General features: G+C 44.1%; 1 protein-coding gene across 2 annotated transcripts in view; it reads right to left on the bottom strand.

Annotated features, from left to right (window-relative positions):
- LOC146197909 (aldehyde dehydrogenase, mitochondrial-like) overlaps positions 1 to 16,639 on the bottom strand; it is a 31,947-nt gene that overhangs the window by 13,937 nt on the left and 1,371 nt on the right. For both annotated transcript variants that reach the window (XM_084593184.1, XM_084593185.1), the window contains 6 exons: positions 11,288 to 11,428; positions 11,111 to 11,190; positions 10,214 to 10,325; positions 9,471 to 9,713; positions 8,070 to 8,172; positions 4,079 to 4,263 (listed from right to left, as the gene is read on the bottom strand). In XM_084593184.1, coding sequence (XP_084449310.1) covers positions 4,079 to 4,263; positions 8,070 to 8,172; positions 9,471 to 9,713; positions 10,214 to 10,325; positions 11,111 to 11,190; positions 11,288 to 11,428 — 864 coding nt within the window. The remainder of the gene's footprint in view (positions 1 to 4,078; positions 4,264 to 8,069; positions 8,173 to 9,470; positions 9,714 to 10,213; positions 10,326 to 11,110; positions 11,191 to 11,287; positions 11,429 to 16,639) is intronic.

Raw genomic sequence — 16,639 nt, 5'->3', positions numbered from 1 at the left:
TACTTTCTTCATTCATATGAGCTCACAACCTTGTTCAATGTACAGCTTCTTTTCTAGAGAAATAAAGCAATAGTGCTTGCATTGTGATGTAAGCCCAAGCATATTTTCCCTAATGATGCATGAACGATCAAAAAAGTTCACTTCCAAAGCAAAATTCTTATACCATATAAACTCAAATATGCAATACGAGCTTCTGTTAACCGAAAATCAAAGTAAAAAAAATTAGCTGTGGTTTAGCTCTGGTTAACTCTAGTTGAATTGCGAAAGCAACGACGGAAGCTTCTTTTGCCTACTCATTATTCCCCTATCACGCCTTATCAGTGCAAAGTGCTCATCCTTTAAGGGTATGAGGTGAGAGCGTAAGCTACCAGTCCACATATAAATGAGAAGGGTTCAACGCTAATGAACCGAATGTGGAGTGAAAGCATTAGCTGCGGGTGGCCGAGCACTCTTCCTCTTCGTCTTCTTCGCGGCTGTTCAAGGTCATTCGTAACTGCGGCCACGGATTACACGACAGGCCGAAACCTGCCATAGTATTGCTTCCCCACTAAAATTGCCCCTCATACTACAACTGAATGTTATGCAGAAACAAAGGTACACTATATCATATTTACTTGAATGCTGGTATATACACTTCTTACATACAGTCGAACCCGGATATATCGAACTCGAAGGGGATCGCGAAATAGTTCGATATATCGATAATTCGATATACAGAAATCGGCTTGGGACAGCACTTACGATGCGAAAAAACAATACCGCATTTGTCGCATAATCAACTCACTCGCATAATGAACCCACCCTTCACTTTTGCACTCGAGAATTTGGAAAAAAAAAAAGCGTTAAGGCCAGCTCGCTCACATGCAAGCGATTAAGCGATCTCAGCGACGAGCCGCAGCGACAGAGCAAAAAATTTCCAACTTGTTGGAACTGCGTCCCTCTGCCGTTGGAGGCACCGCGGCAGCTTGAAACAAGGTTTCTGTGTCGCCGCGGCAGAAATCGCAAGCGTTTTCGCTTGCATGTCGCACTCCGTTTTGGTCGTCTCATCCACAGCTCATTTCTTGGCAGTGTGCCAAGATGCTGCGCAGGGATAACGTCGCGGGGAGTTTATCTTTTTTATAGCTCCTGCGGTGGCGGGGAGCCAACTTGGCAGACTGCCTGTGATGGCTTGATTGCGCAAGCCTGGTTCAATTTATCACGCTGCGCTTGGGGGGCGGGCGTAGTCCACTGCCATAAAATATTGGAAAGCAGCTGCAAATGCAGTTTGAAGCGAAAAATGCTAAAAGCCAGTGTCATGATCGCAGCTGACCGTGTGCTTTCGTTAATTCATACATGACTCCCGCAAAAAAGAAAAAAAAAAGCCGCTTCGTAACGCCATATCACGCTACGCCGCGCGTACAGCACAACGATAAAAATAGACGACTCTCGGAAAAAAAAAAGAAGATAGATCTGCCGCTTGTTAACTTCCGCAGGCGCCATAGGCACGTCAGCCGCTGCGCGCAGAGGGTTCGCAACACACGCTGGGGAAAGCGTCCGACGTTCTGTCTGAAAATGGGCTGAGCTGGCTTGGCGCATGCGTAGCGCGTGCTACTGCGAGCGAAGGCCGGGAAAGAGAAAGGAGAGAGATAGCTCGGCAAAAGAATGGGCACACCCTTGCGCTTCGCTCTGTCGCGTTTTTCCCCACTCGTTCCCACCGGTTCTCTCTGGCTTGCAAACGTCACGTGCTGGCGCACGGGAAATGATAACTGCAGATGCGCGTGCCTTTGGGGAATGGGCGCGGCGCTGCCCTAGCCGAACTGCCCCCTCTCATTACTTCCGCGCGCGGCTTGAAAACGTCATGCGGCAAACGGCCAAGGGTGATGCAATCGTCTTTGGGAAAAGCACACTTTCCAGTGCGTGGTGCGGAGTTCGATATATTGAATGACCGGTGAAACTGAGTTTGATATATGACGCGGCTTTCCTATACTTTTACATGGGATTTTCAACGGAATATTTCGCGAGTTCGATATAACCGAAATTCGATATATCCGGGTTCGACTGTATAGGCCAGCCTTCACTGTTGGCAAATAAAAAAATAACAAAGTTACAAGATTCTATAGGCCGAACAACAGAAGCTCCAAATCACATTAGACTAAGACAATCAGCATGGCACATCACATTGAAGCGGCAGCAGAGAAATGATGAGCTTGTTTATATTTGTGTGTGTGTGTGTGTGTGTGTGTGTGTGTGTGTGTGTGTGTGTGTGTGTGTGTGTGTGTGTGTGTGTGTGTGTGTGTGTGTGTGTGTGTGTGTGTGTGTGTGTGTGTGTGTGTGTGTGTGTGTGTGTGTGTGTGTGTGTGTGTGTGTGTGTGTGTGTGTGTGTGTGTGTGTGTGTGTGTGTGTGTGTGTGTGTGTGTGTGAAGGGGGGGGGGGGGGCCTCTCCTATGTGTTGTCAACTACTATTCTGCTGAGCGTTTCACCATGTCTGACCAACTAGCTCAACGTTCTACTGTATTAAAGGCAGCTACCACTTGACATTCGGTTCACTGGCATTGATGTCCTCTAGTTTTCTTTAGCTATACATTGATTTTGATGGTTTACGCTTGGCTTATGGAGTTTAACGTCCCAAAGCGACTCAGACTATGAGAGACACCGTAGTGGAGGGCTCCGGAAATTTTGACCACCTGGAGTTCTTTAACGTGCACTGACATCTCACACCATACATTTGCCTTACTTTTTGCCTCCATAGAAAGGCGGCCGATGTGGCCAGGATTCGATCAACATTCATTTTGAAAACTTACACTTCTACAAAAAGTTAAACTTCAGGCAAGTTCTTTGCCCTTTAACAAATTCTAGCAGGTATATTACATCATTTTCCTTTATAGTGGGGCATACAGAAAACAGTGTATTCTCAACTCTTGATTCTCATTTCGGCATGAACAAGAAATTGGTTTGTGGGGTTTAACGTCCCAAAGCGACTCAGGCTATGAGAGACGTCGTGGTGGAGGACTCCGGAAATTTCAACCACCTGGGGTTCTTTAACGTGCACTGACATCGCACAGCACACGGGCGCCTTGCTTTTCGCCTCCATCGAAAAGCGGCCGCCGAGGCCGAGATCCATGAACAAGAAATTAATGAAATGTCTCAATATTTTACTTCCTCCAACCTGCAAAGTAATTTTTGATTACTGCAGTGAGTTAGAAATGGAAGAATTTCTTAGCCCAAGATAAGGCATGCAGAAACTTTACAGCCCAGTGGATTGCGGTCATGGCCTGTTTCCTGGCAGTAAATCGGCCTTTGAGACTTGCTCGGAACCATAAGCAGTCCGCTAAGGTGCTGCCACTGTATCCAACCAAGATTTTGCTAACAACTAGGAGATCAGTACTCAAGGCTGTGCACTTTGACTTCTTGCATGAAGAATGCAATTCCTTTAAGCACTTCAAGGTCAAAGGAGCCTTGATTCGTAACGAATTCCACCAGGGTATGCTTCACATGCCAAAGAGCTTGCTGATGTGATATCAGAATAACAATTTAAAGAAAAACAACGAAACTAAGAAATGGAAAAGAAACAAAAATGCATGACAAAATATAACAAAGCCAAAGGCATTATTCAGCATTCTTCACAAGGATCGTCCATTAAACTGGTCGTCAGTAAACTAAGGCATTTTTAGCATGTGAACACATTCACTAGCATGAACTGAAAGTTGGGAGATGCGAGAATTGAGCGATTAAAAGGAGCAATGAGAGAGCAGCTCTGATTTGTAGCTATGGATAAATCTGCAGTATTTGCAGAAAATATTGGAGGTGCAGACACAATCGTGTGCAAAAGTGAAGAGACCATGCCAACGGTTGCAGCTGACATTTTTATGTACAGGAAAAGCACGTATGACTGACTGAAATGTTCGGGTAAGCAGGCAAGCACATAAAGGGAGGCAGTCTATGCATATTCTAAAAACCGCCATTACCTTGTTAGAAAAAAACTGGCATGCAATTCTGCCAAGCCTCTCCAATTTAGTGCCCAACTGTACATTGTTCAGTCCTAACAACACAGTGCACGCAAAAATTAGTCACAAAAACAGAGCAGCAAATCTCCCCACACCTGAGGCCCCTGTGTGGTGTTGACGTCAAAGGGATCGCCGAGCACCCTTTGCTTGGCAAGTTCCACACTGCGAGCCACAAACTCATCGTAGATTGGCCCCTCCACAAAGATGCGTGAGCCAGCGCAACAGCACTGGCCCTGGTTGAAGAACAACCCAAAACTGGATGTCACTATGGCCTCATCCACTGCAGTAAAAAGCACGAAAAGCAGTACCAATATACAACAACAGAAGCACAAAATACTAACAGAACCTAAGCATGAGCAAATTAGAACTACTTTTCACAGATGTCGCCATGCTAACCTGCCCCCTGTGCTCTCAGTTTTTCTTGTGCCCCGAATCTTTTTCAAATCGAGCATTCCTGCTCGAGGTACTTGGCAATGAGCTTTGTTGCACAGTTTTTATCGAATAAGCACAAAGGAACACAGAAGGTCAGAAGATTCATCAAATGCTAAAGCAGTTCAAACAAAGGGTTTGAAGGGGCCATTATTTAGCTTCAAAGACTGCCAAGTTAGTAAAACAAAAAAAAAAGAAAAACCCTGCACATCACACTCAGATGCCAGCTGTGCATTTCTCGTTTGCATACACCTAAGCTATATTTCCTCAAATTCGTTTCCACGCTGCATGAGTTCGCCTGCGCTGCATGAACTAGGTTCCCATTGCCGATCATTTCAGCGGTGCAACGTGGCACCCTCTGCATGATGTTATTCATTTAAAAGCAAAGCACAGATATCGTGCAGGTCCAGTTCACGAAAAGTTCAGGAAGACTGTGCACTTCCCCCAAGGTCAGTGCTGAAATTGTTCAACAGCTGCAGTCATGGAAGCAGACAACGGGTTGTGTGAGGTGGCTTGCTCGTCGAGATCTTACTCGTTAGTAAGAATGGTACACGAATTCGTCAAGAAGATGGCTGCGTACTTCACACAATGTCTAAAGAGTTAACGCACGCATGTCGACACTTCATTCATACTCAGTAAAAAAACGTGTATTTCATGCCAGCTGCTGCAAGGTGCACATGCACCGAGGCTGGTTCATGGCAACACTTCTCTGCGATGTGTTACTATTTGAAAATTTGTAATGTTGTTCAGAATGCTGGTACCGGTTGATATGAGTGGTACACAGCCAACTGCAGCCTGTTGGCAAATTTAAGACTATCAGAGGGCAAAGCCTACCGTTTGTTTTGGATAGGGGTGTGCCATTATTCAGAATTTCAAATACAGTCGAACCCGGATATATCGAACTCGAAGGGGATCGCAACATAGATATATCAATAATTCGATATACAAAAATCGGCTTGTGACGGCACTTACGATGCGAAAAAACGATACCGTATTTGTCGCGTAATCAACCCACTCGCACAATGAACGCACCCTCCACTTTTGCACCCGAGAATTTGAAAAAAAAAAAGTGCGTTAAGGCCAGCTCGCTCACATGCAAGCGACCGAGCGATCTCAGCGACGAGCGGCAGCGACAGAGCGAAAATTTTCAAACTTGTTGGAACTGCGTCCCTCTCGCCACTCGAGCCACCGCGGCAGCTCAAAACATGGTTTCTGTGTCGCTGCGGCGGCAGAAATCGTGAGCATTTTCGCTTGCATGTCGATGGCGCGCGTCAGTCCGTTTTGGTCGTCTCATCCACAGCTCATTGGCAGGGTGCCAAGATGCTGCGCAGCGATAACGTCAGGGCGCTTTTATCTTGATAGCTCCTGCTGTGGCGGGGAGCGAACTTGGCAGAGTGCCCGTGATGGCTCGATTACACAAGCCTGGTTCGATTTATCACGCCGCGCTTGGGGCGGGCGTCATGATCACAGCAGCTGATCGCGTGCTTTCGCCGATTCATACATGCAAGGATAAACGATAAAAAAAAAAAAAGTAAACATCCCCGCAAAAAAAAAAAAAGAGAAAAAAAAAACACCTGCCGCTTCTTAACGTCCGCAGCCGCCATATCTTACGCTACGCCGCGCGTACAGCACAACGATAAAAAAGGATGCCTCTCGCAAAAAAAAGAGAGAGAGAGAGAGCTGCCGCTTCTTAACATCCGCAGGCGCCATAGCCACGTCCGCCGCCGCGCCACCGCACGCAGAGGGTTCGCAACACACGCTGGAGAAAGCGTCAGACGTCTGTCTGAAAACGGGCTGAGCTGGCTTGGTGCATGCGTTGCACGTGCTTAAGGAGAGATATAGATCAGCAAAAGAATGGGCACACCACGCACATGGCTTGCAAACGTCATGTGTTGGCGCGCGGGAAACAACTGCAGATGCGCGCGCCATTGGGGAATGGGCGTGGCGCTGCCCAGAACTGTCCCCTCTCATTCCTTCCGCGCGCGGCTTGAAAATGTCACGCGGCAAACGGCCAAGGGTGATGCAATCGTCTTTAGGGAAGGCACACTTTCCAGTGTGTGGTGCGGAGTTCGATATATCGAACGACCAGTGAAATTGAGTTCGATATATGACGCGGCTTTCCTATACATGGGATTTTCAAGGGGATATTTCGTGAGTTCGATATAACCAAAATTCGATATATCCGGGTTCGATATAACCGGGTTCGACTGTATGAATCTAATATGCTTGTAAATCAATTTGTATTCGTTTTCAACAAAACTGATATTCGGAGCCTTCAAATATTCAAAACTTACCGAATGCACTGTAATTTTTTTTTACTGCAGTTTCACTGCACAGCATGCCTTACCGCAATGCTTAACCACGTGGACTGTACAGTGAAGCATCCTCAAAACACAATGAGGCCGTTTTGTGAACTTTCCCTTTTATGAAGGCCTTCAACAGCGTGCGCAAAGCGAACCACTTGATGAAGCCAGGAAGAAACATTCTACCTTTAGTTCCATTTTAAATGATGACAGCTATTGTGCAAGTGTTGGCGAGATAAAATTACCGTAATGCAAATAGTTTTCAGCAATTTTTTCAGGCCCGTTGGATGATTCAGACATTTTTTCTGCTCCCTTGAATGACAGTTTACTGTATTCAACAGTGATATGACAGCTCTATCTGGTTTCATGCAGGTCCTTCCTGTACAGGAAAAGGAAACAATACATGTTTGGTCTGTGGGGTTTAACGTCCCAAAGCAACTCAGGCTATGAGAGAGGCCAATACGTTGAATCCTGTATAATATTCATACTGAATTTTTCAGCACATTGTACACTTCTGCACAATTCTAGTTTAACTTTAGTTGCAAATACCATGTTAATTTTGAAACAAACAAGATGGACAACTTCATTTTTTTTTAACAGCGATGCTTTTTAAGCTGGAGGTTGTTTTATCTATCGTGCACAGCATCACATGTTTGCAGTAATGACGTCACCGTGACCGGACATGAAGTCATGACAGGATGTACTACCTCATCATGAAGTCATGTCCGGCCATGACGTCAGGTCCAGTCATGACGTGCCGCTGCTCGAGAACGTATGCGACGACTTCGGTTCAATCACGAACAGTATTGTTGCTGAGCATGCACTGAGATGTCAGTGAGCTGCAACAAAGGATTCAAGTTCCGAGTATGCGTTACCCAGCGAAGCATGAGTGCAACCAGATGTGTCAGCAAACGATCCGGGCCAGTCAGCTCCCAAAGAAGTCTCAAAATATAATGACCGATGACTCTGTCGAACCAAACGCAAACAGCATTCCTATGTCATCAGTCTTACACGAGAGTGTAATCTGCCGTACTTTTTCATAACTAATTAGATATTCGAAGAAAATTTTCCTCACATCCATAATCGATTCACATTCAAAAATTTTAATATTCGCTCACCCCTAGTTTTTGAAGCAGCAAATACCAATGCTTGCATTTGAATTGCTGGAATTGGCACTGCACATCCATAACACCAATGCAGAACATTATTGAACTGGAGAACGTTATTGAACTGGCTCAGCGCATGCAGCTGTATAGAACAACTCTAAACCCCAACTCAAAATATCCATTTCATCCCCAGGGTAACCATGAAGTAGGCCTAAATGTTTACACAGGTGAGAAAACATTTCACCCACAGTCAGCATCCTTGAAGACAATGTTGGGACTCTTGCCCCCCAATTCCAAAGTGACCTTCTTGAGGTTTGACTTAGCAGCTGTCTCCATCACTAACTGACCAACCTGAAAGGAAAAAACAAAATACAGCCTTAGACGCACAGCATGACTTGCATAACAAAGATAAGGACATCAAAAATCCAACGTTTCTTTTTTGTGGTATTGTGACTGATTTCAACTATAAGGATTGGATTGAGTGTATGTTACTTGCATGAGTACTTAATAAGTAGTGTGTGATGTGACTGAGTGCTATAAATAGTGGAGTCTCCATCAAATATCATTCAGCAATCACACTCAACCTACGAGTCTCATCTCCGATCTTCCGGAATATGTTCCCAATCACTACAATGGTGATGAGAGGGCACTAGACCTATATCCTGGTCAAGCCAGTAATGATGCTCATGGTTTAATATTTCCTGTAATTTTAAATTTGCCCCTTTAGCTAAAGTAGTCGCTTTGCCACATCAAGAGCCAGTGGCATGTTCACTCAAGCGAGCGAGTTCCCTGCATATCCTTAATTCACCATACCGGAGCGTCCAGACTGGCAGCGAGAGAGTGATGACTAGAACAGATACATTCACATGAGTTCTGCGCACCATTCCAGTTCAGGAAAGGGCATCCGTGTGAATGTTGACATTTTATAACTGTTATAATAAATAATCGGCCAAGAGGCAACCAAGCAGTATTTCATGAAAAAATAGAAAAATAAGTCTTCAACTCTGCCTTCAAGAAAGGTTCCTGTCACCGGCATCCTCATATGCGTAACAAGGCGTTCATCAGCATCGCCACTTCCCCGACAGGAGAGAGGGGGGGGAGGGACATTATGAAGGCTTGATGGTCATTGAGTCGGGATAACTGAACCAAGGCTTTCAAAGCTGCGCAAAGACCTACATTTTCATTATTCCTTTGCAAGAATATGAAAATAGGCCAATAGGAGTGACTGAGAAGATTGCTTAGCTCTAAATTCACTGCAGAGTTCAATGTCACCTCTGCTGTTCCTTCCTAGGCCTCATCGGCCTGATTGTTCCATAGGTAGTGTCTAGGAAGATTCAAGTTGTACTTTACGATTCAAGGAGACTCAAAACTTTAAAATGAACAAAAAAAAATGCATGTGACTTGCATTACATAAGGGACGAGTACAGCCGTATATGTATAGTATTATGAAAGAAAAGCTGTATAACCGGCTATAATGACATGAAATTATGCTACCACAACATTCACGAACGCAAAAGCAACATTTTTCACAATGATAGATAACACCAAGTGATATTTCCTGCAAATATTTGGCGCTTGCTACTGCGATTTGCAAAGAAATACCACATTTTCTTTTTATTTGCTTGCAAGGGGCTGTAAAGAGGCCTCACCTCTGTGGAGCCTGTGAAAGCAACTTTGTCGACGTCCCTATGAGCTGCGATGGCTGCTCCTGCTGTGGGACCCATGCCAGGCACAATGTTGACCACCCCTGCCGGGAAGCCAGCCTCAGCCACAAGAGAAGCCACATGCAGAGCCGAGAGCGGTGTTTGTTCAGCTGGCTTCATCACCACTGTGTTTCCCATGGCAAGAGCAGGGCCCAGCTTCCAGGCTTGCATCAATGCCGGGAAGTTCCACTGCACGACAAAACAGCACAAAAGTGCATCAAGCACTGAACGGACGAAATTTCAGTGATGCACATGTAAATGAAGGGCAATGGTAGCAGTCATGACGTTGCTTTGCGGTGTGCAAGTTGCTATGCTGCCTCATCAGCACGTTGTATATCGAAACGAGTTTAGAAGTACTGCGGGAAGTCGACAAATATCACACTAGTGCATACTTTTGCAAAACCTTACTAGTATTTTACCTTCCCGTTAACAGTACACTGTGCCAACTTTACAGCCTAAAGCTTGTCTATAGATCAGTCACAAAACAAGGTAGTCGCAAAAATAGCAGTACCTGTTATTTGCCTAAACAGATACGGGTCCTCAGACACTGAACGAAACAATATCAGGCCCAACTTCAGTTTTGCCAAATTTCATGTTGCAGCAGTATGTTAAGTGCCAGAAGAGGTTTATTCAATACAACTCTCATGCAACCCCACTTCTGCTTCCCCCGAGACAATATGCAGACTCACAGGAATAATCTGCCCACACACTCCGACAGGCTCGTGGCGCGTGTATGCAAAAAAACTGCCGTCAAGCGGAATAGTCTTTCCATGGTTTTTGTCAGCATAGCCAGCGTAGTACCTGCAACACAAAGGAGTCCCTTTTTTTAGAACTATTTTCTCCACAAATTTCCAAAGCTATCACAAACATGTGAAAAGGAGCAAATTAGTTGGCTACTTGATACTTGATCAGTGAATACAATACCAGCATAATTCGTGGCATCCCACAGAGGCAGGAGCATTTATCCAAAAGAGGCAATAAAAAAAAGAATATCTGGACTACAAGTCAGCTACTTATCAGTGATAATCGAATAAGTGGCTGCAACAAATCACAGCAGGTGATGTAGCACAATTTAAAAATTTGAAAATAATGGTGCCAATTTTCCAAGTGTGTTGGCGAGTCAGTAATTTGCGGACGAACTACTATCAGGGTGGGCAATACACTTCTCTGGTGCCGCCATACAGGTCAGCAGCACACGTTATGCTTGCTGACCAGGACAGCTGTATGAACTGACTGGACGCGACAAGAGGTATATGTGGGTAGAGGAAGGAGGTCATATAAGCTGGAAAGATGAATGCAGTCAGGAAGATGGACAATTCGAGGTTGATAACATCGCCAGCCTGCCATTCCTACAGGCTCAGTTCTAGACGGGTTAATCTGCAGGAAGTGCACCATCTTCCACTGAGGGCACAGACTAGCCTCAGATGGAAACTGTGGAGCCTCTCGTTCAAGGCATTTTTTGTGACACTTGGGTGCCTCGCCCTCTGTAAATATGTTTCATAACGAAGAGAGGGAGGAATGTGAAACCAAAGAAAAGCATTATGCAAAGTTCTGGTGGAAGTAAAAGACCAGCACAGCGTAATTACCTGAGGCATTTGATGACAAGCGGCAGGTCAATATTGTAAGCATCTGCAAATGGCTTTCCATTGTCCAGCGTTTCCAGGCTCTGCTCAAGAAGACGAGGTACAGCATTTTGAAACAATTTTGAATGCGCACAGTGCCTGTTGCCTAAAGAAGAAACCAATACGAAAATGCAAACTCACAGCGATGAGACAACGATCTCGTTCAATGAGATCGGCGAGGCGATTAAGCAGGATGCCCCGGTCAGAAGCATCCATAGTACGCCATTCAGATCCCAATTCAAATGCCTTCCTGGCTGCTTGCACGGCTTTTTCCACATCAGCCTGTGAGAGAAACCATTTGCAATTCAAGCATTCATCCAATAACTAGCAATGCTGTGGTTTGGAAGTGTGCACACGCATTTTTATACAACTTTCCCAACAAGCTATGCTTCAGCTCACACTGCTATGCATCTGCCTTGAACTTGACACCACTGCAGAAAACGCAGGTATGAAAGAGACACGCAGCACACGTCGCATATGTCTTCATTAGACAGCCAACGATGAACGCAAATACAAATTTCTGGCACTTCAGATCAGTTCTTGAACATGTTGCACTAACTGTCTCGAAGCTAAGAAAAAAACAGTTAAATCATTTTTTCCATATCATTTTTTACCACATGGCAGATATTTTTAAATGCTTGCGAAAACAGCAGAATGCAGCAGTTGAGAATGGCTATGTCCATCAGAGTGCCATGCACCCTGAAAAGCAGAAAATTTTGCGATTCAGCTGCGACCAATGTTGGTTTTGTTGATAAGCTAGCTGGCAATGATTGACGTACTACCTCATCATACAACCTTAGTTCAGAGATCGAAGAAGCCCTGAGGAACCAGCCCACACTATCAGTGGCAGGGTCTCTGGTACTCTGTTATTTGTGCTTATTTTGCTTAGGTTAGCACCCATTCTGATCGATCGATTGATTGGCTGATTGACTGATAAACTTGTAAACTTATTGATTGATAAATATGGGGGTTAGGGGTAGTGGGTTAGGAAAGAGTGAGGAAGCAGTGGTCAGCAATCCTTGGCAATCTGACTATAAAGGTGTCTGATTTCTGGTGCGATATTTGTGTTTTGAGTGCTACTGCCTTGATATTGAGATGTCCAAGCTCAGTTTTGAAAAGGGTATTGATGTTAGCAATGTTAATCCTCTCACTTGAGCAGGATTTGATATTGGCTGTGCTGTGAAGGGCTCGCTGACTTTCGTCCAATCATCATCATCATCATCATCAGCCTGATTATACCCACTGCAGGGCGAAGGCCTCTCCCATATTTCTCCACTTAACCCGGTTCTGTGCTAGCTGCATCCACTTGACCCCTGCGAACTTCTTAATCTCATCCGCCCACCAAACTTTCTGCCGCCCCCTGCCACACTTTCCTTCCCTTGGAATCCAGTTTGTTACCCTCAGCGACCATCGGTTATCCTCTCTTCGCACTACATGTCCTGCTCATGTCCATTTCTTCTTCTTAATTTCCACTAGAATGTCGGTAACTTGAGTTCTTTCTCTGACCCACTCTGCGCGTTTTCTATCTCTTAATGTTACCCCTACCATTTTTCGTTCCATAGCCTTCTGGGTTGTCCTCAACTTAAGTAGAACTCTCTTGGTTAGCCTCCACGTTTCAGCCCCATAGGTGAGTACAGGCAAGATGCAACTGCTGTATACTTTCCTCTTGAGCGATACCGGTAAGCTGCTAGTCATAATCTGCGAGTGCTTGCCAAATGCGCTCCATCCCAATCTTATTCTTATTTCCTTTTCATGGTCCGGATCTGCGGTTACTACCTGTCCTAAGTCGACATATTCGCCTACTACTTCCAGTATTTTGCTACCTAATGTAAACTGCTGTTCCTTCCCGAGGCTGTTGAACATTACCTTAGTCTTCTGTATATTGATTTTCAAGCCTACCTTTCTACTTTTTCTGTCTAGGTTATCAATCATTATTTGCAGTTCATCCCCCGAGTTGCTTAGCAAGGCAATGTCATCAGCAAATCGCAGATTACTGAGGTATTCTCCATCTACCCTTATCCCTAACTGCTCCCATTCCAAGTCTCTGAATACTTCCTCTAAACAAGCTGTGAATAGTACTGGGGAGATTGTGTCTCCTTGCCTAACACCTTTTTTTATGGGAATTTTGTTACTTTCTTTATGCAGAACTATGGTTGCTGTGCAGCCACTACATATATCTTCCAGCACTTTCACGTACGGCTCGTCTACCCCCTGATTTCGCAATGCCTGCATCATCGCCGAGGTTTCAACTGAGTCAAATACTTTTTCGTAATCAATGAATGCTATGTATAAGGGCTGGTTATATTCCGAGCATTTTTCTATCACCTGATTAATGGTATGGATATGATTGATAGTAAAGTACAGTTTCCGAAACCCTGCTTGATCCTTTGCTTGATTGCAGTCTAAGGTTGTCCTGATTCTATTAGCGATTACCTTAGTAAATACCTTATACGTAACAGACAGTAAGCTGATTGGTCTGTAATTTTTAAGATCCTTAGAGTCCCCTTTCTTGTGAATGAGGATAATGTTTGCATTCTTCCATGGTTCCGGTACCGTCGATGACACGAGGCACTGCGTATACAGGGTGGCCAGTTTTTCTAGCACGATATCCCCCCGTCCTTCAGCAAATCTGTAGTTATCTGATCCTCTCCAGCTGATTTCCCCCTTTTCATAGTTTCTAGTGCTTTCTTGACCTCGTCCTTCGTCACTGGTGGGACGTCTGACTGTTTTTCCCTACCGCCAATCTCATTACGGTCCTGACTACTTTGGCTACTATAGAGATCTGTATAGAACTCCTCGGCTACTTTGACTATGTTGTCCATATTAGTGATAATGTTGCCCGCCTTGTCCCTTAAAGCATACATCTGGTTTTTGCCCATGCCCAATTTCTTCTTTACCGCTTTAAGGCTTCCCGCGTTCTTTACAGCATGCTCAATTTTCTCCATGTTATACTTCCTTATATCGGCCACCTTGCGCTTATTGATTAGCTTTGATATCTCGGACAATTCAATCTGGTCTGTTGGATTGGAAGCTTTCATACTCTGGCGTTTCTTAATCAAATCTTTCGTCTCCTTAGACAGCTTACCGTTATCCTCTCTAACTATCCTACCGCCTACTTCTACCGCGCACTCAGTAATGATATCTCTGAAATTATTGTTCCTTGCTTCCAGGGTAATGTCAGCGTCCTCGGTTAGAGCTGTACACCTATTCTGTAGAGAGATCCTGAACTCTTCTGCCCTCCCCCTCACCGCTAATTCGTTGATGGGTTTCTTTCTTACTAATCTGTTGCGTTCTTTCTTCAGATTTAGGTTAATTCGGGACCTCACCATCCTGTGGTCACTGCATCGCACTTTCCCGATTACCTCTACATCCTGTACAATGGCGGGGGTTGAACACATTATGAAGTCGATTTCATTTTTAGTCTCTCCGTTAGGACTTTTCCATGTCCATTTCCGGTTCTTCCGTTTGCTGAAGAAGGTATTCATGATTCGTAAGTTATTGCGCTCTGCAAACTCAACTAGTAACTCCCCCTTGCTATTCCTAGTACCAATGCCATAGTCACCTACTGCCTTGTCTCCTGCCTGCTTTTTCCCTACCTTGGCATTGAAGTCGCCCATTAGTACAGTATACTGCGTCTTTACTTTTCGCATTGCCGATTCTACATCTTCGTTGAAGCTTTCAACTGCCTGGTCATCATAACTACATGTAGGTGCATAGGCCTGTACAACCTTCAGTTTATACCACTTATTAAGCCTAATTACGATGCCTGCCACCCTCTCATTAATACTATAGAATTCATCTATACTACCCGCTATATACTTATTGACAAGGAAACCTACTCCTAGTTGTCGCCTCTCTGGTAAACCTCGATAACACAGTACATGCCCATCCTTCAGTACAGTATATGCCTCATTCGGCCTCCTAACCTTCGGCCTCCAATGGCATGACCAAAATAGAAGAAATGAAATGATTGTGTTCTAACCAGAAAATTATAACTGTTAGAGCATGGATTTTTAAAAACATATTTACTAGCGGAAAGCAGATGTTCAGAATATACAAAAGCTTCATTGAATCTTTTGTTTTCCTTTTTCAATAAATTTAAGCGTTATAATAAAATCTGAATGAAATCTGAAAATAAGATAATTAATGCTTTAGCAAAGATTCCATTAAAACTTGTGTTTAATAGGATTCATTTTGATGCACTGATTTATTTTCACACCAAACAGTTCTTGGGCCAAAAAATACTTAACTGAAGCCCGTAAAATGCGGCCATGTTTTCCATGGTGCCGAAGGAGTTGAAATGAATAACTAAGTCTGCCAACTTTCTGCTTTACTCTGTATGCATCTGAACTACTGTAAATGGAGACCCTGGAATTAAAAGACCCCTGAAATGGTACTTGGATTAGTATTCTAAGAATCCAAAAAGGAGGTCTTTGAGAATGTATTTGAGTCAAATTTAGCAGCTTTTCGTAGAGCCTATAATTGACAAATATTTTTTTAGAAAGTGCTCCTGGCAACCACCCACAACCAATTATGACGACACTTCCCCTCGCACTCCCACCCCAATTCATTAGGGCTTGTTAGCTGCGCCCACTCATTGGACGCAGCCGACATTGGTGAGGGTAGGACGGGGTGCGCTGGGACGGCGTCGTGATTTATTTCATTCATCTTTTCTGGCGTGCACCAAGCTGAGGAGGGAAACATTTTCAATTGCTTATGTCTTGAACGTTATTTAAGAGAGATAAAAAATTGTTTCTCTTTTGCTTATAGGACTGACGGGATACCGTTTTCTCGTGTGAGTTGTCTATTAATAAAGTTTGCACATCCTGGCAGGGTAAGATTAATGCAATGTGTTCAGTTGCTTCTGAAACCAATGAATAATTTACAATATATGGCTTATAGGAAGTTCCACCCTAGACTGATATACATTTAAGCATTGCTGATCATTTGTATTACATAGCTTTTGAAAAAAACAACAACGGCAGGAGGAAAAATGGAAGTTACAAAAGTCAGGGCAAGTTGAAGCTCTCAAGGTGCAGTAACGTGATGTCATCAGAACTGGAATTAACAATACTATTCAGCAGGATATTCAGTTTCAGACAATATGAATTGAGCAAAAAAAAAAAAAAAAAAAAGGTTTTGTTTCCAAACAGAAATTTCCAGACACTTGAAGGTATTGCCTTTTCAGTAAGGAATTTGAATAGACTGCCAGGAAAATTTATAAATCTAGTAATAAATGCACCTTTCATGTGCTGCCAAGCATCAACATACAGAGCCAGAGAATTGTGTTTCACTCATGCTTAGCAACCTCTGCATGAAGTTTTTTTCAGTATCCCTTTAAGGGTTGGCACTGCCCTGCAATGCATGACTATGGCCGCTTGCCTAGTCTCAACTCATGCATTTTTAAATGATAAATATGAAGGGATCTTAGGTAGAGATCTGTCTTCTGAACAAGCTGTTAGATCTTCGCGATTCTGTTATTTTTTTGGTGCC

The sequence above is a fragment of the Amblyomma maculatum genome, chromosome 2, assembly GCF_055883805.1.
Source record: "Amblyomma maculatum isolate TAMU_Amacu chromosome 2, ASM5588380v1, whole genome shotgun sequence".
NCBI lineage: Eukaryota > Metazoa > Arthropoda > Arachnida > Ixodida > Ixodidae > Amblyomma > Amblyomma maculatum.
This window is presented reverse-complemented; position numbering and strand designations above follow the sequence as displayed.